The 24,901-nt window shown below is 38.2% G+C and overlaps 1 protein-coding gene across 2 annotated transcripts in view; it reads left to right on the forward strand.

Annotated features, from left to right (window-relative positions):
* The window catches only part of LOC126053717 (atrial natriuretic peptide-converting enzyme), a 76,963-nt gene that overhangs the window by 46,358 nt on the left and 5,704 nt on the right, over positions 1-24,901 (forward strand). For both annotated transcript variants that reach the window (XM_064043739.1, XM_064043740.1), the window contains 13 exons: positions 1,058-1,265; positions 1,354-2,019; positions 5,638-5,778; positions 6,812-7,006; positions 10,191-10,323; positions 11,435-11,587; positions 12,217-12,435; positions 13,332-13,473; positions 14,204-14,433; positions 21,679-21,859; positions 22,043-22,196; positions 22,525-22,648; positions 22,970-23,118. In XM_064043739.1, coding sequence (XP_063899809.1) covers positions 1,058-1,265; positions 1,354-2,019; positions 5,638-5,778; positions 6,812-7,006; positions 10,191-10,323; positions 11,435-11,587; positions 12,217-12,435; positions 13,332-13,473; positions 14,204-14,433; positions 21,679-21,859; positions 22,043-22,196; positions 22,525-22,648; positions 22,970-23,118 — 2,695 coding nt within the window. The remainder of the gene's footprint in view (positions 1-1,057; positions 1,266-1,353; positions 2,020-5,637; positions 5,779-6,811; positions 7,007-10,190; positions 10,324-11,434; positions 11,588-12,216; positions 12,436-13,331; positions 13,474-14,203; positions 14,434-21,678; positions 21,860-22,042; positions 22,197-22,524; positions 22,649-22,969; positions 23,119-24,901) is intronic.

A 24,901-nucleotide genomic window follows, 5' to 3' on the forward strand; every position in this document is an offset into this window, starting at 1 on the left:
TTCTGTTGTTATAAAAAAATATAAACATCTGAATTGATATCCTCCTCCTTTTTGGAAAGTCGGTTAAAAACTTAACGCCACATTCTCAACCAGTCATGAAAAGACATGAAGGTATTAATGCACTTTGGATAGCAATTAATCCCGCTACCTATTCCTAAACGTTGAGCTCCCATATACGTGAGAGATGAACACATATAATTTATTCCGCACCCCGCTTAGCCGGGAGTGGTTGAATTGCAGTGGCCTACATCCATTGAGCGGCGGACGTGTAATCGCCGACCGGACCGGCCGAGTGCCGGCCATCCGGCTGTTTGTGCGAGTTTACACTGTTGACTTTGGTAGTCCGGGGGTTGGACACTGGGCTTGTACGGTTTAGGGTTTATTCAGTGGGTAGTCTGGAGTGGCCTGAATTTGAAGGCAATCCCGATCTTTTAATACTTTGCAGATGTTAGAAGAGCAACTAACTCCAATACAAAAAAAATAACTAATTCAAGAGCTCGCAAATTAGGTTGCCATTTCGATAGTCTCCCCTTAAGTATCAAGTTAATGAAATTAATAAAATTGATTGTAAATCTCTTACCTCAATAAGTAACACCACGAAAGCTGGTAGGTATTTTCCAGAGTACCTATCTATTCTTCTGTTCAGAATTCTCAAAGTCGAGTCCATACCTTCACTCAGCAGTATCAGCATAGATTCGGCGATACAGTCGTTAACGGTTCCCGCTGAATCAATACTCGTGCGACGTCAAATGGTTAGATGTAACAATTGCAATGAATTCTATTCAGCACCGCCTGATGGCGTCCGACGATACTGTCGCTGATGGCATTCCTGTGTATAGGTTTTAAAGCTTCCATTTCGTTCAATTCTGCCCGACTGTTCGCACCGTTCAAATGCCTGGTTTTGCCGTATGAGACCGGCAGACATTTTACAAAAAGGTGATTGTACTGCAAGGATAGGAAGTGGTAAAAATGTGTTTGATGATGGCATAATGTGATGAAAATTATTTGAAAAGAATGATCAAATTGATAATAGATTTAATAATGACATTGTCCTCAGGTGTGGTCGTGCCGGCAGCCTGGCAGCGACTCCAGGCGAGAAACTTTTAGAACTGCTCCGACCGAGCGCCGGCACGCCGCGGCGACACTCCACGGCGGCCTGTGCGCCCGCGCAGCCGCAGCGGCCCGCGGGCTTCGTGTACTGCCCGTCCGACGCGCTGCCCTACTGCCCACCTTCCAGAATCGCACCGCCAAGGCCTATTATGAAGGTACCTGATCACTTGCCGTGTGCTTGTATTCTACTATCAAGTTTTCAGTGAACATCTAAATGGTAAGCTTATGTTTTTTGTTATGCAGCTCCAGCCACCGCCGCAACAAATCCAGCCAGTCCAGCCACAGCCGCCGCCCGTGCCACAGCGTACAACCGCAACAGTCGCGCCCACGCCTCTGCCAGTGCCGCCGCCCGCGCCCCCGCGCCGCTCTTCCCCGCAGCCTCCCCGCCGCGTGCCCCCGCCGACCCCGCCTAGACCCCCAACCACAACGCCACAAATAGACCCCAACGGCAACAGAAGAACAGTCGCCCCAGTGCAACCACAACCCCGACTCGACTGCAACAGAAATCCACAGCCCCTTTCCGCCAGAAGAGCACCTCCTCAGAGAATTCCTGATTCAACGCCATTTACTCCCGCGCCGTTACCCCCTCAGAATACAGTCCAGCCTATGAAACGGTCTCCTAGTTCGGGGTCTAATATCAGCGTCCGTCAAGACTCCAACGTGTCTTCGGACTCGTTTAGCCAGACCTCCTCCCCGTCATACACGACGAAGACTATGGAGGCCCCACTACTGCCGCACCAGCATGTGAACAAGAGCCTCAACGCGAAGATAGCGCGGGGGCTGCTACTCAAGGAACAGCAGGACCGAGACTCGGGGAACGGCTCCATCACCAAGAGTATGTCGACGCCGGCCTCGCTACAGACTATTGTCAGATTTCAAAATGGCAGCAACATGTCATTGCACCATCGGGTGAGTAAATATGACAATAGGTATAATATAATTATAGGCACAGTTCGAGATCAACAAAAAGTACATCTTTTAAAACAACAATGTGGCTTTTAATCTGTAACTATTTAAGTGCCACCATAACATTAAACATTAAAACTGCTGCAGTACACAGAGACAATTAATTCCATCAGTCAGTTTGTATTTTCCACTTCACATTCCGCTCTCCACGGTCCGAAAATGGTTGCAAAAACATCGTTTACAGAAACATTTTTGTAGCAAGTGTTGGTAAATCTGTGCGTTTCATAAAGCGCCGTAAATACAAGTCGTTAGAGTATATTTTTGCTCGAGTAAACGTATGACACATATGGCCACTGAACAATTAAGTGTCGCTCGCAAGCGCTGCGTCGCCGTCGTAATTAAAATATTGCGCTGCATTAAGCGTTTGCTGTGTTTACAGTAAAAGCTTCAGTTGGTCTGCTTGTGTCCAAGCCACAGGAGGCAGAAAACAATATTGTACCGACTGATTTAAACATAAAGTTCAAACGAGAGTTACAAACTATTTAGTTACCTCTTATAGTACCAGTATTTATAACACAAACCTTTTATATAAATTATAAGACAGTTATTCACCTTTTAATAAAAGCTGTACGGTCATATATCCTCTTGAATTCTTCTTTATTATAAAGTCGCATCAGTTTCTCGCTTATTCCTACAACTTCACAATCGAAAGCGGACTTTGCTATATCGAGTCGCTTCTCGGTTACTAGGGAATCGTATCGAAAAATTTCGATTTCAAGATTAGGTTCGCAGCACATTGTGTTCTGAAATGAAATAGATTCTGTTTTTCGAATTTAGATGGCATAGTACCTATGTAGAAGGTATTCTGTAACTCACTAAATACTTTGGAATATACCTACAAGAAATCGAATGAGGCAGCAAGAGATTATAAAGTAACATAGCAACATCAATATGTTGTTTACGAGCAAATCTTCTTTTAAATAAACACATCATATAGATGCTTTCTCTCCCAGATTGATGTTCTTTTTAATTTATTCCGGGTTCTGTACTCATCCTCAAAGTATTTGAATATTTTGACCGGCAAAACATAAACTAGTTCTATGGAAGTAAAATCGATTTCCAATCACTGGGAGGCTGTAGAGTCCTAATCCTGAGATTATAAGATTATATCAAATAAATCGAGAAACTGATTGCGATGCCCAGAGGTTCGCCCGCCTGACGGAGATGGATTGTTATTGGAAAATCAACCGCTGCTACCTTGGAACATTTGTTATTAAAATACTAACTATTTGCTATGGTTCTGGTTATCGTTTCGCTTTAGTACCTACTTGATCATTTAAAGGCACAGTTCCTAAATGGTAAAATAAAAGTGCATTTTGACTGACAGATGAAGAGACATTTGCAATATATCGGAGTAGATAGTTAGGTTTTACTTAAAGTTTTGTACATAGCATTAAGATATAAGTAGTTTTGGTAAATCGTTATATAGCTACAATAACGCTCAGTTAAAAATTCTCTGACGGTACATCTGACAAATAACGAGGATTCACAAAAACTTGCAAATATTTGCTCAAAAGAACTCTTGATGAAGTCTTGCTCCCACACAAGCAAGTAAAACTTCTCATAAACTCTTAATAAAATCTTAAAGTCCGTCCTTTTAAGTTTTCCACACACAATCTCGAAGTTTCTAATCAGCGTTCGCCACATACGTATCTGCGCGGGAGGGTGTACGCCCGCCCGTACGAGATGTAGGAAGGAGTGTACAGTCCCGGCCACATATTACTGTTTACATGAGTCAAGATTGCGCCCCGTTCTCCGTATAACTTGGGGGAGTAATTCTGTATTGTATTGCGAAAGAGTTTTGTTGGTTCGTCGTTTCTTTCAGCGGGCTGGATCTGTTTGTATTTATATTTGTTTTGGAGTTAATAAGAGGTATCTCTTTATATTATACAAGTCTTGACTTTTTTGGTACACTGAGAGTAAGGCGAGTTCAAAGTTTTACTTTGGTAAAATTAAATTACGTATACACATAATACGTACTTTGAATTCACTTGTACCTAAGTAACGTGTCCCATTCAATCAGGCTAAGACCTATCGCTGAGGGGAGCTTGTACACAATCTAGTACGCGTTGATCAGGTGCAGCCGACCTGACGTATGTAGGTCACTCTGTCGAATGTGTTTAGCATGCTAATGTCCCGTACGGACCCATTCAGGGATGGCATTACACGATAGGTATCAGTTTTACACAAAATCCAGGATAGTGAAATAGGGATAAAAATATTTTAATTTTTATACATATACATAAAAACATATAGGTACATAATTACCTTAATGATGTTAGCCATATAAACATTATTTAAAAAAAGAACTTTTCCACCTTTCCATATTCTTGCAAGAGACAAAGCTTGATAGAAATATATCATTACTAATCGGAAACCCAGTACAGGTGACAAAACTCTTGTTTATCCAAAGGTAATCCCGAAGAAGACATCCAAACAATCAAAGTTAAGCCTTCATTGTTCGCAAACGTACCTTAATTCCGTATCAAAACCTGGAAACAAGGAGTTATTTGAAATGTGAGCATTGTGAATAGAGTCGACGTAACAATTATATCTGTGTCGAGTCCACAAAGCGGGCTCGTATTCAATATGAAACAATCGTAGTACGCTCAGCGCCATTCATGATGTTACTGCAACTACAGATAAATCCTTTTTGCCCAAAACGGTAACCAGTTATGAATAACTACTGTTTGCAGTATATAGGTATATAAGTTTATTTTTATTTTTTTTCAGTTAATGTACATATTTTGTGAATAAAGATAGAACATTATTCTGTTTGCAGTTGTAGTTTTATGTAACTATTCCATTGTTATAACTAATTCTTTTATAGGTGACTTTAATAGATAGAAATAGCTATGGTTTCAGCAAGCAAAGCATGGGGTTCTTTCAGTCAAATAGTTGCAACCTGAGGTACACTCGAGATGGAGTTGGTCTGTTTTACCGAGAAATCACTCAGAAAATGAAAATTACTTAGACAGCAAGAAAGTATATTTCTGCACCTTCACTTGGTTACTTCCAAAGCTAACATAGAGTACATCAGCTTACCCAAAGTTCTGCTTAACAATTTGAAAGCTATGCCCGAAGCCTTTTGTTGGCAGCTACCTACAATCGGGACCATTCGGAACCATTCGGCATCTGTCGGCTCCAGTCGGCTGCAGGGAAGCAATCGGCTTAGTGCGCAGGACTTGCAGGCTTTAACTTAATCGGCCAAGTACAGTTAGGAAAGATTATAACAGTATCGGTTGCGCGCTACAAAGTTTAATAGTTTCCATATTTCCATGATGGGAGTTTTTCTTAGGCGGCTGCAGTTGTCTGTCCTATGAATTGTAATACATAATTTTATGGTGTGAAAATTTATTCTATAGGTAGTCTAGAAGTTCCACTCAAACGTTTAAAGATATTATAAAATAACTGTAAGCTGGAAAGATATAACTGTCTCATGCAAACTTGCTTAGGTTTCTATATCACCCAGATAGTTTGCACACCTACTTATTTTTCTAATATATTTTCTTCATGAATCGCAAAACCCTTAGGTACTCATATGGTTTATATTTCAACCAGATGCTCCGAGACATGCGCGGCGCCAGCACAGACCCGAACCCTCACAAGTTCAGACTGATGCAGCTGGCACTGAATGCAGTGGCACTCCTCGCCATCACCGGCGCGTTGTTCGCCTACTTCAGAGCTAACCCGGCAGTACAGGTGAGGAACCACCACCTTCGTGGAATGGAGGAACAATAAGTATAGGGTTTTGTGTAATGTGTATATGGTCCGAGAGCGACGGAAAGAAAGATAGGCTGCTCTGAAAGTGCACATTTTTCGGTGTTTACGTTGATTCGTTATATTTCTAACAAGCAAAATTATAAAAGTAGGAAGGGGTTTAGTGAAAATTAAACAACTGGTATTGTGCGTGTCCTAGTGTAATTAGGGTCAAAAAACAGCTTGGTTTTATTTTTATACTCAGTGTAAAATAACTCTAATTTTATAATTTTATTTAGTCAGTCCCTACATACCTTTTATTAAAGTTAAAAACCGCTCGTTTTAGTTGTTTTTGTATAGTAATTGATGTCAAAAACCACAATTCCATAAATAGAATGGCCCTTTTATATCTTTAAGCTCTATCAGCCCTAATACTATTCATGACAATGTGTAAACTTTTATAAATTCGGAACATACCGTGCCAACGTAACTTTTGCTTTTATTTCCCCTGGCTTCAACTCGTTCAAACAAACTTTGAATATTTTCTCACTATGGAGCACGCCACTCCTTACTGAAAAAATCAACAAAAAGAAGCAACTCAATTACTGAACCGCTTGTGTTCAGCTGAAAGCCATTCCAGCCTCAAAAACGTTGGAAAGGTAAAGCTCAGCTAACAAAACAATTATTATTGTGGTCGTTGCTCAAAGTCGCGCTCAGGCGGTAGCCAACAATTCCGTCTTACCTGGTGCTTTGTCTGTTTTGTGCGAATTATCACAATAGGCACATTGTGCGCGACGCGTTCTTGTGGATACATATTGTTTTTTGGCTCCCAGTGTAAAAGATTTTCTTAAGAAGGTAGTTTCTTGAAAGTTTCAGCTTTGTGTGGGAATTAAAGTTTGTATGCGCCTTTGTGTTTCTGTAAGTTTTGCGTGTACTTGTGGTTAATCTCACATTTATGTTCGACTCAAAAATATCTCGCTAATATCTCCTTTTCGATTATATGTTTTAGCTATTAAACCTACCTCCTTGTCCGCAGTACGTATCACAAGTAGTGAACCGATCAACAGTAGTAACGTGGCCTGCGCCCACCGACCCGCCCGGCGCGAGGAACCCGGCGCCCGGGGTCTGTCTGCCAGTCATCGTGAACTTCTGCCAGCAGCACAGGATACCATACAACTTCACCGTGTTCCCTAATTACATCGGACACTTCGGACAAAGGGATGCTCAGCAGGTTTGAACTTTTGTTTTAATATAAAGCCTACTTAATTATCATCGATCATCAATGGCTAATTACACACATCCGGACGTGATCATCTTTCGTAACGTTTTTTACATACATATACAATACATACTATTTATCAGGACTGTGATCATCATTTGCGAATTATTATTAATTAATTCAGATTGTTAGCGATGCGGCAAAATATTTTGCTTGTATCTGAAGGATTAAAGGCTAAAGACGTGGTGTAAAGATTAATTAATCGAGCTACATAAAGCAAAACAAGTTAGCATATTAAATACTTACTAATAGTGAGGTTTACTTAACAGTACTTAAGAGATTCCCCGAAAAGGGCCTGTTAGCTTAGTGGAGATACCCACAAATACATAATTATATTGATACATCCCCTGGACTTGTTTACAAGACAAATAAACCAAGTCAAACGTTTCGATACGTCAAGTTTGAAATTGGACGAGTTTCGTTTGCTAGTCGTATTAGTTTAATTGCCGTACGAACAAACAGACGACGGGAAATTGAGTTTGCTAAGTGATAAGTGATTCGAGGTTTTGTAAATATTCCGTTATTAATTAATATCGTAAGAGGCGACGTTCTCTTTGTTTAAGAAAAGCTCAATAACAAAAGTAGTCGGAACCAAGAAAGACTGTTACTTAGTTGCATCAAAGGGGATCTTGTTACCCAGCTATGATGTGATAACCAGTCAATAAATGCTACTATTATTCAACTACCTTCCTATTTCGTCAGAAAGCCAGTAAAACTACTATCAATAATGCTATCAGTTCCACAATTCAAGTTCAATCTGGATTGCTGCCTAACATCAATGCTGAAGGTAATCCAAATGAATCGAACCTCAGCACCAGTAATGAGTATTGACGGACAGTACAGGCACATTTCCTAGTAACGCTCTCTGTGCTAACCGAGCCTAATCACTATTGACTGCTGTAATGGAACTGCAATCCGTAGGTATTAATTTTGTGACTCTAGCTGTTAGTTAAGGCTACGTACATTGCGAGTTTGTTCTAATGTAAACGCAAAAATCTGTTGATTATGTAAGAAACTTACGTATATGGTCGCGGTTCTTAATAATATTCAATTCATAGACTGCAACTTCTGGGCATACTCAAAATTTTAGTCCGGGTAGATTAATAAGACCTAGTCTTAGGAAATCAATGAAACCGCAGCTAGTAATAAATAATGACGAGAATCAATCAGGTTTCAAGGGGTACAAAGGTCTAAAGACGCCAGCCTATAGCTGGGCAATAAGTTTAATGGCCCGAATCCAAGGTGAATCGTTAAAATACCATTAACAGGCTTAAACAGACATTTGGCGGGCTCAGCGGCTCGTTAATTAGCAGACCTGTGAGATTTTTCATTTTGACGAGAATTAAAATGGTCTTGAATGCCGAGAATATTTTAATCTAGCTCTGTAATAACTAGTTATACTTTACGGAGACAGGATCTTTAAAATGTTGACAAAACTGATGAATAAATACGTAATCTACAGTACAGTAATCTTAAAATCTTTATTCAGATTCAGAAATCAGGAGATCTGAAGTATTATTTACCCACTATTATGTCTCTCAATATGTACATAGCGAGCAATCTAAGTCATGCAAAGACTAGATTATGAAGTCGTTATCGTACAATATCAGGATCATTCACCTCCGACCAAACCTATCAAACTCCATACAGCGAAGTTTCTTCAAAATCCTCTTAGTGAAAATGATCGAAAACCTAGTAGGCGCAGATCAAAGGGCTTATAGGCCAATTAATTTGTGTGCTCTCCGGCGGGCGCGCTAATCTCTGCTCCAAGTGTCAGGGCACGCCTCGCCCGCGCCGTCATTAGCTATATCATACGAATGTGGACAATTTTTAACTACTTTTTTTTTGTTTTCGGGTAATTTGACAAGTTTATGCAGATTTTTTTGAATAGAAAATGTAGATGCCACTTTTAGGTTTTCTTGAAATGTAGAGATTTATTTTATTTGATGTGTTGATGTTAAAATCTTTCGGGTCAAGTATATATGTGTGTGTATTGAAACTTGAAATTATTAAACATAAAATGTACCTATGTCCTTCATCTGATGAATCAAGCACTTATAAGGAAGGCACGGATGCTTTAACGGTGCCAATGATTAAGGCAATCTTTTCAACATCATTATCACCCATTCAAGCTAAATGGACTGCGTTTCTTTTAATTACCAGAAACACATTTATCGGATTTACATTACCGCAAACAAAGAATGATACGCGAACGTTCTCATTCACCGCGGTACCCGCAACCGACCACAGCGAATGACGAGGCGACATCAATAACCATTAAGTGAACCCTTTCGCGCGCGAATCAATCATTGTCGCGGAAACAATGCTGGCTCGACAAGTAAAATATCAGCGTCAGCCTCCAAAGCTCCCTTTTTAACGAGCAATGTTTATTAAATCGCGGCATTACGTCGTCCTTGCCTCATAAAGGGGAATAAATAGGTGTTCTTATCTGCAACAGTTGAAGTGGAAACACATGCTGGTTATGGGCGGAGGGAATATAGGCGTTCATTGCTTAAACATGGTTTTGTTGCATACATTTTACAAAGTTTATTTCAAACTTGAGAATGTTGAGGTGTTTATGGTTCTTTGAAACAGTAGAACGTGTTTTATAAGAGATACATACAAACAGATTCCAGATACACAGCTGTTTTTCGACTCAAAAGATTTCAGAAGACTTAACCTGGAAAAAATTGTCTCACCGAAGAATACTAACTTATGAAGAATCTCACTAGTATCTACATTCTATTTCGCAATATCGTCTCCCGTCTACCCACACTCTCAGGGATTATAGAAATCTTTAAATGTCAGCACGAGATGTATCTTATCGAACAATATTCTTAAATCCTGTGGAATAAAAATGTGTAAAACTAGATTAATATGTTATGTGAACTTTTTATTGTTACTAAGTATTATTACTTCGGCAAATGATCCCAAAAACAGTATTTAAAGAGATCGTTATGTTTACATTAACATAAACAACCACAACATTTTCAGTAGAATTGAATTCCACAATAATTAAATATCGTGTAAAATAATATGTGTGCAACTATTGTGACATAAAACCTTATAATTTATTATGTTGACGATCTAGAACACTCTCTATAGCATTCTCTTTATACCAGTCTTCTACCCCCAGGACCTGGAGGTATACGAAGCAGTAGTAGACGTCCGTTGTTACGACCTGACGGCACTGTTCCTGTGCTCACTTTTCGTGCCCAAGTGTGGACCCCTGGGCCACATGGTGCGACCCTGCAGGAGTTTGTGTCATGGTGAGAAAATACATGTTTTTCATCCCACCATCTCGGAAAGAGTAGTTTTACCCTTTGATATCTGAGCGCAAAAGCTGTTTTTATCCTCTAGAGCGGCAAAGTGATTTGAATTTAGAACATCGTGTGCAATACTCCATTTGTATATCTGTATAATCTTGATAAGACTTTTCAAATAAATACATATTAAACAAATAAAATACTGCTTAGAATAATTATTTAATTAATTAAGTATTTTGTATTATTGTTTTAACATAGATTTTTAACCTCGTTTCATTTTTAAACTGAGTTTTCAAATAAATGAACTTTAATAGGCACTTCTTTTTAATTTGATAGGTACTCGTACGTGCGCGCCATTTTGTTTTTTTTCCTCGATGAGGTGGAATGAAAAGTTACGTGTTGCACTCGAGTGCAAAGATTTTTCACCTTGTGCTCTTTTGATTCCCTCGCTATTGCTCAGGATTCTAATTATTGAAACACTCGCTACGCTCGTATTTCAATTTTAGAATCCTTCGCTTGCTCGGTCGTCAAAATTGAGCCCGCGGTTAAAAAGCAACTTTGCACTCTTGTATAACAAATAACTATTATAGGTATACTAGCGACCCTCTTCGGCTTCGCACGGGATAACAGTATTTTCCCACTTTTCAATGTATGTTATTATACATATAAACCTTTCTCTTTAATCACTCTATGTATTGAAAAACCCGGTTAAATGAATGAAATCAAAAATGAAATAAATGAAAATCGGTTCGTAGTTTTGAAAATTTAAGCATACCTACACAGGGACAACGGTTCAGAAAAAGGGACTTGGTTTTATACTATTTAATGATTCCATAAAAAGAACAATCATAGAAGGTAAATCACAAAAGACACTGGCTATGATTTTCTGCTAAGTACACAAACAGCTAATTTGAAAGTTTTGTGAAGACATACTGCGAGAGTTTTCGGCGATATTAATTAAATTCTTATATCATAAAATTGTGACTGCAAAATTAATTAATATTTTCCTCCGTTTAATTAATTAGTAGGCTGATAGCTTCACAACTGACGATCTTACAAGATCGTGCCTGATACATTTTTGTAGTAACTTTCCAAGTAAATCTTTTCTGTGCAGAGACGATGCGTCGATGTGGCTTCTTCCTGGAGGTGTTCGGTCTGACGATGCCGGACTACCTGCAGTGCGACATCTTCCCGGAGTCCACTGACACGGACGTCTGTCTCGGGAACAGAGAGGTGAACGACGCCAGGTTCCGAGATGCTATGCCAGGTGAGAAGTCTTCAAGTCTACTGGTTCTTTGAATTTTCAAATGTAACGGAATGTTTGAGTGAAATAGGACACGTAGTGACGACTCATTTAACAGTAAAGTTGTTTGCACCATTTCATTTTACCAAAGAAAAGCCTTTGACTATGTAAAAATCATTGATTCAATAGTTTGTTGACATTTACTAAAAACGTAACTAACTACTAAGGCAATCTGTGGTTTAACCTTCATTACCAGTCCTCTAACATACCACTTTGAATAGGCCTTTATAAACATTAAGTTCATTATTATGTTTTCCACGAAGGATCTAAACGTATAGAACAATAACAAGATATGTATCTCATTACTGAGTATGATAATTCCATGAATTCTAGAGGTCATCAATCAATCTGACATTTAAAAGGATTGTTTTATTTGTAGAATATTAGTTTAGTAGACCTAAGTATCTTAACCTTTATTTTTAATAATCATATTTTAGTTAAATTGACATTACATTAAATAGACATGTTAGGTACGTGTGTACAATATTTTGCCAACAGCCTTTTGAAACACACCTGGTCCTGTCACAATAAGAGGGGTTAAATATTGATTTACAAAACAAATAGTATTCATAAATAATATTTCTTGCCCCTAGTATGCCCCACGGGTTTCCAATGCGACGTTCGCCGCTGCATCCCCCTGGACTGGCGCTGCGACGGCCACGTGGACTGCGCCGACCGCTCCGACGAGCTCAACTGCCGAGTCTGCAAGCGCAGCGGCGAGGTGCACTGCGGCAACCAGCGGTGCATCTCGCAGGCACACCTGTGTGATGGCAAGGTGGACTGTCCTTGGGGACAGGATGAGAGGAATTGCTGTGAGTTTTATATAACAGAAATAGGTATAGTCAGATAGTTTTACAGCATTTTTACACCAGCGCACTTTTCACTGGAGTTTTCCAAAAATATCTTTTGGTTCATATGGGCTTATCGAGTCCATTCGCGGGATTGCAAACAAATATTGACAACTGGACATACTGGTAGTATCTACAGTAAAGTTTACCCAAGTGTAAACCAAGCGATCGAGATTTGCTCCTAGGACTAAAATCCCCGCCAAGAGTCTTCCAGTATGAAAATGCTGTTATGGTCCACCTTTATCTCAAACCTCAAGCTGTTTTTAAAAATCGTTTTATATGTCAGCGGACCCATTTCAAATAAAAATCGCGTTGTGATTCTACAGTAACAGCTAAACCAAGATCTCTTTAAGCTTGTTCAGAGATTGAAAATGATCGTAAAGGTGGCCCGGACTCCAGTATGACGGCGCTATTATCTTTATAAAGATAATTTTATTTTTCTGGACATAATATTAGATTGCACGTAGTACTACGTCTGATAATTTTATAGGATAAACAGAGATATTATGAAAAAATAATACTTTTATCAATTCGGAAGTCTTAATTGTTGTTCTTAAGGTATGTTCAATGTTGGCTCAAAGCGTTCAGAGACTATTGTCACCACGAGTTGGTCCAGTGCCAAGCTCTTGTACTTATCTGAGATTTTAACCGAAACCGTTTATTTTGCTGGTTAGAAGCAGTCACTTTGCGGCGTACTTCCATACAGTGCGGTTTAGATTGTCATGCTTTTAATGCCTCTACAACTATTGTGTTATTTTTCTTTCTTTGAAAATAGCCTTGCCCTTAATTACCACCGTGCATTAGGCACCGATCCATTTATACCTAATATTGTTATCAATTATCTTTTTTGCTCCTACTAGTACGGCTCAGTCAAGCGAACGGTGACGTGGGTCGTGGCGAGTTGCAAGTGTACCGCGCAGCCAATCACTCCTGGTTCCCCGCCTGCATCAACACGCTGGACCGGGACACCGCCTTCAAGCTGTGCTCTATCCTCGGATACTCGTAAGTAGACCTTCAAAAATAAACTTTACCGCCAAACACCCGTGAAAAACCAACCATATAAAAACGGCAACGTTACGGCAATCCTATAGAGATCATACCTAATTTTTTTTTTAAATCATCACATTAATATAGATACCTAACTGTACAAGAAAAGTGACTGACACTACCCCTTTTACAAAACTCACCAGCTCCAACTACGAATTTTCGTTTACACGAGTCAATCGAGTTCTGTTTTACAAAGAATGCGCTACAAACAACAACAGCATGATAGCACTCAAATCCCGCGCTATGCTCGGATTGGTTAAATGAAAAGCGTTTATCGCGCGCGGTGGAGCGCTGACTTAACCTGTGGAATTTGTTTCATTAGTACTGTTACTCGCATCACATTAGCTGAATACTTGACGTCGCATGCATATCTACGAGTATATGGTTGAACTGGTGATGTTCATAGCGGGTATGAGTTAACGGCACCCTGCTCGTTTTACCATCTAGCTCTTCAAATAGCAACATGCCCACTTTCAAAAACCCTGTATCTAATATATCTGTATCTACGGTAGGTATCCTAAAATGTCCACACACAATCACAAATGATATGTATTTGTTATTATCTATAATTTGCATAGTTTCTCATGCTGAAAATACTATATCACACACCTAAACAGTCACTTGTCTCTGTCATATACCTCTAAAATATATGGATATTTCTTCTAACACCCTCGGATTTCTGCAGGTTCCTAAACAAAAGCCAAGCGGTGATCAATGAAAGCAGACCAGCATTGAGTAGCATAAAAGCAGCGGTGAACGTGAGCGCGACTCCAGGTCCTCGCGCGAGCTTCATGCATGAGCACGGAGCTGCCCAGACATACCGCGCCTTTCTGAGGAGTCAGGGGGGACTGTTGAAAGAGCTGAAGGAGTGCAGACCAGACTCGCCGAGAGTGCACCTCATTTGTGATAACTATGGTGAGTTGTTTTACTGTTCTATAAAATGCTTTGGAATTGGCGATAGTCACAGGTATTTACATTTTAGGACGTAATCGATTCATGACGTGGCGGCCATAATGGCCAAAAAACTGAAATACATCGCTTCTGAATTGAATTAAAAAGCAACGGATTCTGACCACCGACATAAATATGTATTGTGTAACTTTTCGCCGCGGAAGCATCCGGCTACAGAATAAGTGTTGCTGCTTGTGCAGGCGGGGTTTTTTGTGAAATAATTTAATAAAGCCCTGAAATATTTTATTTTTAAACCAAAAAACGTGATGTGAATTGCTAAAATCGCCATTTTTGTAAAAAACTGCCAAGTAGAAGTAGTAAGTTTACCGTAAGTGGCGTAAAGCACATTAAAAACAAGCCCACCTCAAAGAATGTATTTAATAATGACTGTATCAATCTAAAGCTTAAGTTTTCTATCCCTAAAAACAACGTGCTGAACAAAGGGCACTTGTATCCCATCCCAGTGTTCCCGTTTTATTTTCTTTCTGTGTTATTTGTGCGTGAGTGGCGTCTGACGCCTGTGAGTGCACACGCACTTACTGGGAGCCATCCAATCTTGTCAGTCACGAGGGTGAATCAACTTTTGTTTTATAAGAGCTTTGTAAACTCTACTCGAAAGGTGCCGTAAGGCTTTAATGGCAGCTATTGTGTGTTTATACGTAGGTAAATTGAGTACGGAGGACGAAGTTGACGCTTTTTAAGTAGGTAGATGTGATGTAAATACAAATCAGTCATGCTTATCATATACGGTTATGAAAAATTTATAACTTTAGTTTAAATCAAACTTTACCTAAAATATGACTGATATTGAATAAAAAATTCAGAATAACCTGAATCGTCCTCTCAATTTACCATTCCATAAATTCGATAACTCAAGGGAGGCAATCATTCTCGCTCATCGATTGCCATACATTGCCCAACATACGCTAACATTTGTGTACCGTTTCCTCAATAAAGTGGCGTTATTACAGTGTCATAAATAGCTTTATATTCGGCTGGTGATATAACAAGGAGCCATTACGGGGAGATAGGGAGGCTCGGCTAATGTGGCCTGACAAGTGACGGGCCAGCGGCGATTCCTGCTGACGACCGCTGAGTGCTGCCTTTACGCGTTATTTGTGGAACCACCCTGTATTATATATATATTGATGATGGACAACGTTGTATTTTTAAGTTTAATGGAATTGAATTAATAATGATCACAGCGTTATGAAGCTAGGCTGTATTTCTGAATTTAGACATTAATTTCCATTCATAATGTATTTATTTACCACAAATAAAACAAGGGGATGTAAAGTTTATGATGTACGTACTTCGGAAGGTACTGGAGCAGGAAACGAGCACTTTACGTTACGAGTTTTTAAGGTTATTTGAAAAGTTTTTGATTGGCAATCTTATTCTGTCTTGTTGTTATATTTTAGCTATCTAAAATGTACATACTTAATGTGAAAGAAAATATAAAGCATCGCAACAATTGTATAAAACAAGTCAAGATTCCAATGACAAACAAACCGAAGGTCGTCCAACGCCAACATAACAAAATTAAACGTAATTTGCTAAGACAAATGGCTTTTAATTATAAAATCTGTCATAGCCGAGGAGTGTAAAAATTTATGAAAGGTTTTGTTCGCAATTATGTAAAAGGAATTACGCAGCGCTAAGCCCACTCGACTTATTGATAAACTTGATGAGATTGTTATCTTCTTTCCTTTGGAGTTTCCCGCCGACGAGGGAAGCGCCTGTTTATAGGATCAACTTGTGTACTGCAGTTCTTTGCCCTCACAGCTTTGATGTATTTAAATTCATAACTATGAGATATTGTGGCTTTAAATGGGTACGGAACTTTATGGGGTCGAATAATTATACTTATAGGGAAGAAACTACGTAATTTAATGTTGTGGTTAAACCCAGTAACATAAAATATTTACCAAGGAAAATATGAACAAACTGTTTGTTACGACAGACCTTAAATGTAGGTATGTGTATCTGCACTACACGAATACAAACCTAAAAAGTATCGCAAGGTTTTTATCATTCAAAGTTGAACAGAGCAGCGAGGCACACCTATACTTTATTGAATTGTATAATAAAGAAGCGGCAGCTACTGAAATATATTCGAGCGGAATACTAAGCGTCAGTATTTAGTTCCGAACCCACCGAGCCGGCCCAAGTATCTCGAGTATTTCATGCAAAATACGCTTAAAATGTATAATTTTCTGCTGCCTTTACAGTATTAAACTAAGTGCCTAAATGGAACTATTTGATACCTAAACCAACTTGAGAAAATTTGGTCGGCGTTGTGGAAATTGTAGTTTGTTACAAAGAATATTTTTTCATTGGGCCTTCGTTTACCTTCAGGTATTTATTAAAAGAAAAGGTGAATTCAGTATTTGTTTATATGAAAATCAATGTAGCTCTGTAGGCTCAATTACAATTACACCTACAAAACATATTCATAACGACCTCAATATTGTGGTGAAAATGTTCCATCGAAAATTAATATTACTGAGTCTCTAATCCTAGACATTTTTGTCTTCGCCCATCAAAGAGGGGAAATTCTCTCGAAAACCTAAGAGCTTCTTATTTATTGAAAACCAAAAGTCGTTTACAAAAGGCTCTTTTGAAGTCCCCATAAGAGGATTTTATGGAAAAATAAAATACAATCATCTCTGCTGGTTTATTCAGCGCGTCTGAATGACGTGTAGGCGGTACACTTTATACTTAAGCGATATCATAGCAATGGTAATTTAATATGAATGGAAAATTTTACGTGAGTCGTGTCACACCACTTGTAGGCCTTGACGATATGGCCTACATATAAAAGAATCCGCCGAATAAAGATGTAAGAGCGAAACGATTTAATAAAAAAAGTTGCTTAATAATTTCGTTACCTTGGGGAAGAAAACTCGAATTCTTTTATTAAAGCGAATGAAAACGCAACATCTCAAAGATGATCTGGCTCAAAAGTTTGTTGTGTCTAAAATAATTATCGATCCCACGTAGTGGTACTTACGCAACGGCGCGCCGGGACGTCGACCGGGCTTTGCCCCAATGTTACTTGAAGGTTTGACCGCTGGCCTTGCGTCCTGAGAACAGCCCTAGGAATTACGGGTTCCATGTAAAAGCTATCATAAAAACATAAATGCCATTATAGATTTAACAGACAACTAGGCTATACATTAGGCCAAAATATAATACATCCCGTACTGATGTGTGGAACTGCATCTATTTGCTAATTGCCAATGGGTCTCTACTATTCCTAAGCCAGTTAACATGGCTTCCCTTCAGTGAAAACTAGCAACATTTTACGCAAAAATAGTGCACAAATAAAATATAACAGAGTCTAAGTACCTTAATGCATAAGTAACGACCATTCAAGAGTCTAAGTATAAAATCTGTATAAAGTATCGGGCAGCACTGCACTTCGTTGTAGTAGTTATTTGCGTACTCCAGTACCGAGAAGTACTTGACTATCAGGAAATCGTTTCTAGGTCATCGACAGTCAACTCAATCTCACTCGGTTGCTAGGCAACGAAAATGTTGAAGAAAAGATTTATTAATTAGTGCTCAAGTAACGAAATGTAACTTTTGGTAAAGTTAATTAGTTAATATTATATATTTTGTAACAATGTTGAATTTGATACTGTGGATAGCGGTTAAGTTACCATTGATTCCTGGAAGACTTACTTATACTTCAGTTCTTTAATCATGATAAGTGAAGTAGATACAGATAAGTAACTATAGTAAAGTAGTATCTGATCTTATTCTAGACAAGATTATCCCAATTATGGGAAAAACATTGAGCATTCCACATTTATTTAAACAACACTGCCATTCAAAACTCGCAAGTCAATCAGACAGTCCTACATGATGAAATATTTTGACTGCATAAACTACATTGAATATGTTCTGTTAACTTCAACTAAGCTTCTATCAAAAGAATTCGGTCATACTGGAAAATCGCTAATCTCAGGAACTACTTGGTCCGATTTTAATAAACAATGATTGTGTTAGATATCCTATTTATTGAACAAAGGGATACTTTTTATTTAGGTTCTCAAGTCACGCTGTATTATTATAACTCTTATTTTATCCAAACCATTAGGTAGATATTGTTGCACCATTGTTTTTTCTTCAATATTCAGACTAGCATATTGGATTTCTACAGAAATTCGAATACGCTTGAACCCAAATCAAAGCACGTAGATTCTTAAGTTTATTTATTTATATTTACATTGACAATGTGCCCTCGTCTGCATATTACAATATACCCCGAAATTGTAAAATTCTTTGAATAAACCTATATTACACATTATTAGAAGATCTTTTGAATACAAATATAATAATGGTTTCAAATCTAAATGATCTACATAATGATTGATTCTATTGACTTTAGATCTTATTTTGTTTGATTTTCGAGTAAGAAGATGTACTAAGATGTAATGATTTTAATTAATTATTTAAGATTAAGTAAATAATTGCATAAATTGATTAAATAGATAATTCTAACATTTAGGAACTCCGTCATTCAAATTCATTCAATTTCTAAAATCTTGGGAACTTTAGTAAGCATTTATTAAAGAAAAGATTTATAATTCTATGTAAGATACGCAATGCTGTATTTTAATAACAGATAAACGCATTTTTGTCTTTAATTTGATCCTCATTTTAATAGAAAATTTAATTAAAATCTAAACTGATGAAATACTTGAGAGCCGTACATCAAAGCTTTGGAGTGCCCATAAATATAATTTACTTTGATACAAATGTGGGTTTTAAGACTAAAGTGGTAAGGTTGAAATTTCTTTGTGGGTTGTGGCACAGTGGTCTCATTACCTGTAACGAGTGGCCATAACTTTCGCCAATTTAATTCTATCGTCGCATCGCTCATACTGTACTTGTATTTTTATGACGATCGAATAAAAATGTTCTTCTGTACGTATCTGAACGGGAAAGTTTCGAATTTTGTTACTCGTGTGTTTCGTTGTACTTTTTATCGATTCGCTGCATGATTTATTGGGATACAGATTTATAATCAACTAACTATATTTATGATGTTTATTGCTTTTTTGCGGCTTGACAGAATAACACACAATAGACATTAATGATAACATTTTCCATAGACAATTCATACCCTCAAACCACAAACAATATTAAGGTAAGAAATTAACAAGATTCTCAAAGTCTGATTCTTGTTTTTGTATTATTATTTAATTTTTTACTGAAAAAAGTAATACTTCGTCTATTTATTCATACAGGGTAAAGGAATTATGTCAGTAACAATTTTGTTGCGGCTGTCTCGTCTTACGAACGACACCGGGTTAGCAGGTGGCCGATAAGTTTCGGGTATTACTGGGTAAACGCTGTCATTTACTTCAGACAATTTTGAGCTAGCGGAGAATATTTTGTAAAGATATTCTGTTTGGAAATAAAAAAGATTTTCAATAGTATATGTATAGACTTGAAATAATATTTAATATTTCAATTATTTTATTTATTAAAAATAAATCCGTGTCCGAAAATGTTACTTCAAATATATAAAAAAAAATCGTGGATATTCAAAACACGGATATATTTTGGTTTGTTCTTCATTGACAAACAATCTAATTCGGGATTGTTTAAGCAGTCGTAATGCGTAGCAATTTGCTACGTAAGCGTAGGCGTCGCTACGCAACGCTACGGCCTAGCGCAGCCCATCGGGGAAGATATATTTTAATGCTTCCCATTTATTTTACCTCTAAAAGGTTAAATAATAGAACTCATACGTTTGGTGGAATTTACAGCTTTTTGGTTTGTAAACCTTACATCAATAAAATAATTCAATATACCCAATACCCAAGTGTATTTCCACAAGTCACAGTCTAAAGGACCTTCTACCCGAGTTAAAGTCAGCAAAACTAATAATTGTAGTGTTTTATTGATAACAATAACATGTAGTTTATCTGTTGCAATATCGCGAGAGAAAAATGTAACCTCAAAGCGGTTAGTTACGTAACTTCGTTGATTGTTTATTTAGCTCCCGAGCTGTCGCCGATAATCCCGAGCCTTGTATCCAGTCGCTGGAAGATTTCTATTCTTGGAAATACATATACTTAGTGACACTTCTAGCGTAGAGGATTATTTTGGAGCTAAAATTAGTCTCGTTCTGGAAAATTTTGATTAATAAAAGCCCTTGTAGGAAAGATTATTTTCTAACGTATGTGTATTGTTTGTTTGCTTCTCTTTTAATAGAGCTCAATGTGATTTTTTTTAAGACAGCATTCTGTAAGACAAGGTATTTCATTGAATCATGACGGATCATCTTTCAAAAATTAAACAAATTGCGGAGCTAGAAACCACAGTTCCCAGCCATTCCCAAAGCCGCGGCCGTTAATGAAATGTCAGAAAAATTCATGAATTACAAAAGACTAGAGCGATGAAACTGATTGTATCTGTGTTTGTAATTGTGGGCGCGACAGGATTGTCTAAACTTTAATTATGTTTTTGTGGGGCATTCCAGGTGAGGTTGGTCTACGGTATAAACTTAAAGCGGGAATATGCGGTCCTAAAAACCATAAACGTTTACTTATGGGTAGCCACAATTCTTAGAGTTGACAAGTTTAGGATTTCCGTACGTGTTTTTAAAATGAGCGCTTGAACTTCTGTCTCATTTGTATTTTCTTTTCAAACGATATATCCCTGTCTAATTGAACTTGGCAGCGTTACAAATAAAAAATGTAATTTTTCAAGTCGTTTAATGGTAGTTAAACCTGTGGGCGCTAACGCCCATCGGCCTTTGTTTATCAGTCTCGGGAAGGGCTTCACTTAAATTTCAATTTACACAGCGGCGGACGTCAAGTGGGCTGAATAGAAAACTTCAGCTTTACAAGTTTAATTTTTGCTCTCCAGCGTTTATACGAACAAACAGATATTACAATAGAATTAATATTTACTTGCTTACTTTGTGTTGTGAACTGTTGGTTTGGAAAAAGCGGGAGGAATTTTGTTTAGCTGTCTCTCTACTGTTATTTTACTTTAACCTTCTTATAAAAGCCGTTTCAGAAGGTTCTGTTTTTCTCTATGTTTTATGTGACTTTATTTTATTATTTTTTCAAAGAATTTAATGGCAAGATAAAACAACAGAAATCAACTTCTAGAGCGATGGAAAGATTTATATGTAAATATAAATATTACGCTTTTCTTCTTTAACCGTATTTTTTTTGTTCCCAGAATGCGGCAAGCGTCGTACAATAGGCGTGGCGACAAAGCGCATCGTGGGCGGCGTGGAAGCGTCCCCGGGCGACTGGCCCTTCCTGGCTGCCATACTTGGCGGACCCGAGGAAGTGTTCTACTGCGCTGGCGTGCTCATAGCTGACCAGTGGGTGCTTACCGCTGCGCATTGTGTTGGCAAGTGAGTAGAACAAATTAGGTTATTTAAATGTTATATCCGAATTATAGTGACCTTAAATGCATTGTGGCAGCTTCAGCAACCTACCTGTCCATCAAGCTAGGGCCTAAAGTCTAGAGATTTTATAGGTCTTCAATTATAAATACCTTTAGACCTGAACCAGGCTACATTTACCCATTCTTCCAGCCACACGGACGTGAACGGCTGGACGATCCAGTTGGGCATCACCCGGCGTCGCTCGCACGCCTACTACGGCCAGAAGGTCAAGGTCAAACGCGTGGCGCCGCATCCGCAGTACAACTCCGGCATCGCTCATGATAATGATATCGCGTTGTTCCAGGTATACACAGTTTTGAAAATTCTAGGGACCATTATATTTGTTGACTTTTCGTTGTCGTTGTACTAAAATGGGTAAGATTGAAACTAAATAGTCTGTATAGTTATACATCCCTCAAAAAGACACGATATTGATCTTATGTTACTTACCTAGAAAATAACAAAAAAGGATCTTTTACTCCAAATTTATCAGTTTCTGTCAAGTCAGTTTTCTTCTTGCTGAGTAAAAGTAGGGGTCCGTTTTGCAACAATCAATGCTGTTCAAGTAATGCATCTCTTGTGACCCTATAAAAATAAAACTAAGTACATTTTCTGATTTCTATTTATCGTAGCTGTCAGTCCGAGTCCGCTACCACGAGCAAGTGTCTCCTGTCTGCCTTCCTCCTGCCAACCGCGTGTTGAAGCCTGGCACGCTATGTACCGTCATCGGCTGGGGCAAGCGGGACGATAAGGAGTGTAAGTATCCCTATGCACCTACTGATTGGTTTATCTTAGAACTGCTAATGTGTTGAATGCCTTAATTTCTCGTATACCTACAACCAAAATGCCGTACAATACCAAATGCAATGGGACTACCAATAACACTTAAATCTATGGCAGTGCAATTGCATGGCCTTTATCAATTATTTTAGACGCTCAATATAAAGCTCAAGGGGTTAGTATTTTGCTGCTATATTCGCGAAAATTATTTTGTTTGCTATAACTAAATAATGCACATTGGGCAACTTCGGCTATTAAATGCACACTATTAACATAACTTCGTCTTTATTACCACAGTATCAGAATACGAGCCAGCAGTGAACGAAGTGGAGGTGCCAGTCCTGAACCGGGACCTGTGCAACCAGTGGCTTGAACACAGAGACCTTAACGTGACGGAGGGCATGATCTGCGCCGGCTACCCTGAGGGCGGCAAGGATGCTTGTCAGGTAGGGTACACTGCCAAAAACTTGGCAAATAGTCATCAAGTCATTAGCACTATTTGCCAAGTTTTTGGTGGCTCGTAACTAACTTCATATCACAGGTACGCGCATGTGGCGCATTCGCTTCGCGTGCCTCCGCTTTCTGCTAATACTTAAATAGTTTCAGCGCAGTTTTTTCGAACTATAGATACCTACATACCGTAATTTAATGTGCTGACGAGAAGATGTGAGTAATAATTACTCAATATTTTATTCTGATTTCATATAGTTTACTAAATCCTAATTTTACCCTAGCTATCCGGTGAACGGAAGTCCCATAAATTGTAGCTCTTACAAAATGTAATTATTTACTGTAGGAACGTTTAATTCTATGTATTGTACAGAAACCATAAACTGATAAGAATAGCTTGCTTTATGGTCAGTCATTCCCCTTTTCTCAGGAAATCTTAACATCAAAGGGCGCTTTTATTTATATTGACAATACAATTAAGCGCTAGTTAAATAACATTACATCAAGTTTACTAAAAGCAAGTTCATGGAGAAATCAATAAACAAGTCCTTCTAACTAAACAACATTATGTATTAAGTACCTACTTGTAATATATTGAGGCATGAAGTAAGTATACCATGCGATAAGGACTAGTCTCTGAATTCCTAGTAAAAGCTGTACAATAACAATAAATAAAACGTACTTAATCTTCTAGTTGTGGTTTGGCAAACCCGTGATATAGAGGGCAAACTAATATTATTATTTCTGAGAAGCCAAATAAAAAAACTTCAGGAAAACCTCTCAGCACACTAATAAAGCCGTCAAGAAAACATCGCAGAGCAATAAAACTAAAAAACTCCGTAATACGTCTCCCAAGCAAATATTTGTTCAGCCAATAGGTAAATCCAATGAGTGAGTGCGATGGAGCTCCCGACAATAAACAGCTCTTAGCTAGCTGCGACCAAGGAGGTATTTACTCCGCCCGCGCCCGAATTCAGCCGACTTCCTTTATGAACGCTACACTTTAATGGTTCAGTGAAGCGACCTAATATCGAACCCAGACTTTATGTAGTTTTATAATGTTGTGGAAATGCTATATTTTGTAATATTGTGAAATATGTAACATTTTTCTCTGGAAAATTGTAAATAAAATTACATCATGTCCCTTTCTGGATGCTTAATAGGGATCGAAGGTTTTTTTTTACAATTTTACCATTAGTTTGCAGTGACGTGACCATAAGTAATTCGGGCACTTAAAAAAGGGTCGGAAATGGAACCATGGAACAATGTTTCCCACGTTCAATATAAATCGCTGATTGAGCAATTCAGGATTCGGTAGTTGCTTGTTTAGCTGACGATGTTGAACGTTCATTCTCGTGCTATTTTTATAGCCGGTTAAAAACTAGTTGATACGGAATACCTTAAATCATTGTGGCATGCTTTTGTACAAAATAGCCTTTTACGCAAAATTCAGTTTTTACTTTCAATAAAATTATACACACAAACTTTTAAGTATTAAAGCTACTATCATCTGTTTTGAATATAAAATTGATGGTACAGACCCTAGACTTAACACGTAACGCGGGATCAAAATTAAATTATAGCGAGTCAGCAGTTTGTTGGCGTGACAATGAAGGGCGAGGGCTACCGATGTGTGGACAATAACTGACATTACCTAAGCTCTGCTGACGCAGCGGATCTATGGGGCCGGTTCAATATTAGCCTTATTTTATACTCTAGAAAGGGACATGATTTATAGCAAAATTATATAGTACGCAAAGTCATGAAGAAAAAAAAATG

The sequence above is a fragment of the Helicoverpa armigera genome, chromosome 3 (assembly GCF_030705265.1).
Source record: "Helicoverpa armigera isolate CAAS_96S chromosome 3, ASM3070526v1, whole genome shotgun sequence".
Taxonomy (NCBI): domain Eukaryota; kingdom Metazoa; phylum Arthropoda; class Insecta; order Lepidoptera; family Noctuidae; genus Helicoverpa; species Helicoverpa armigera.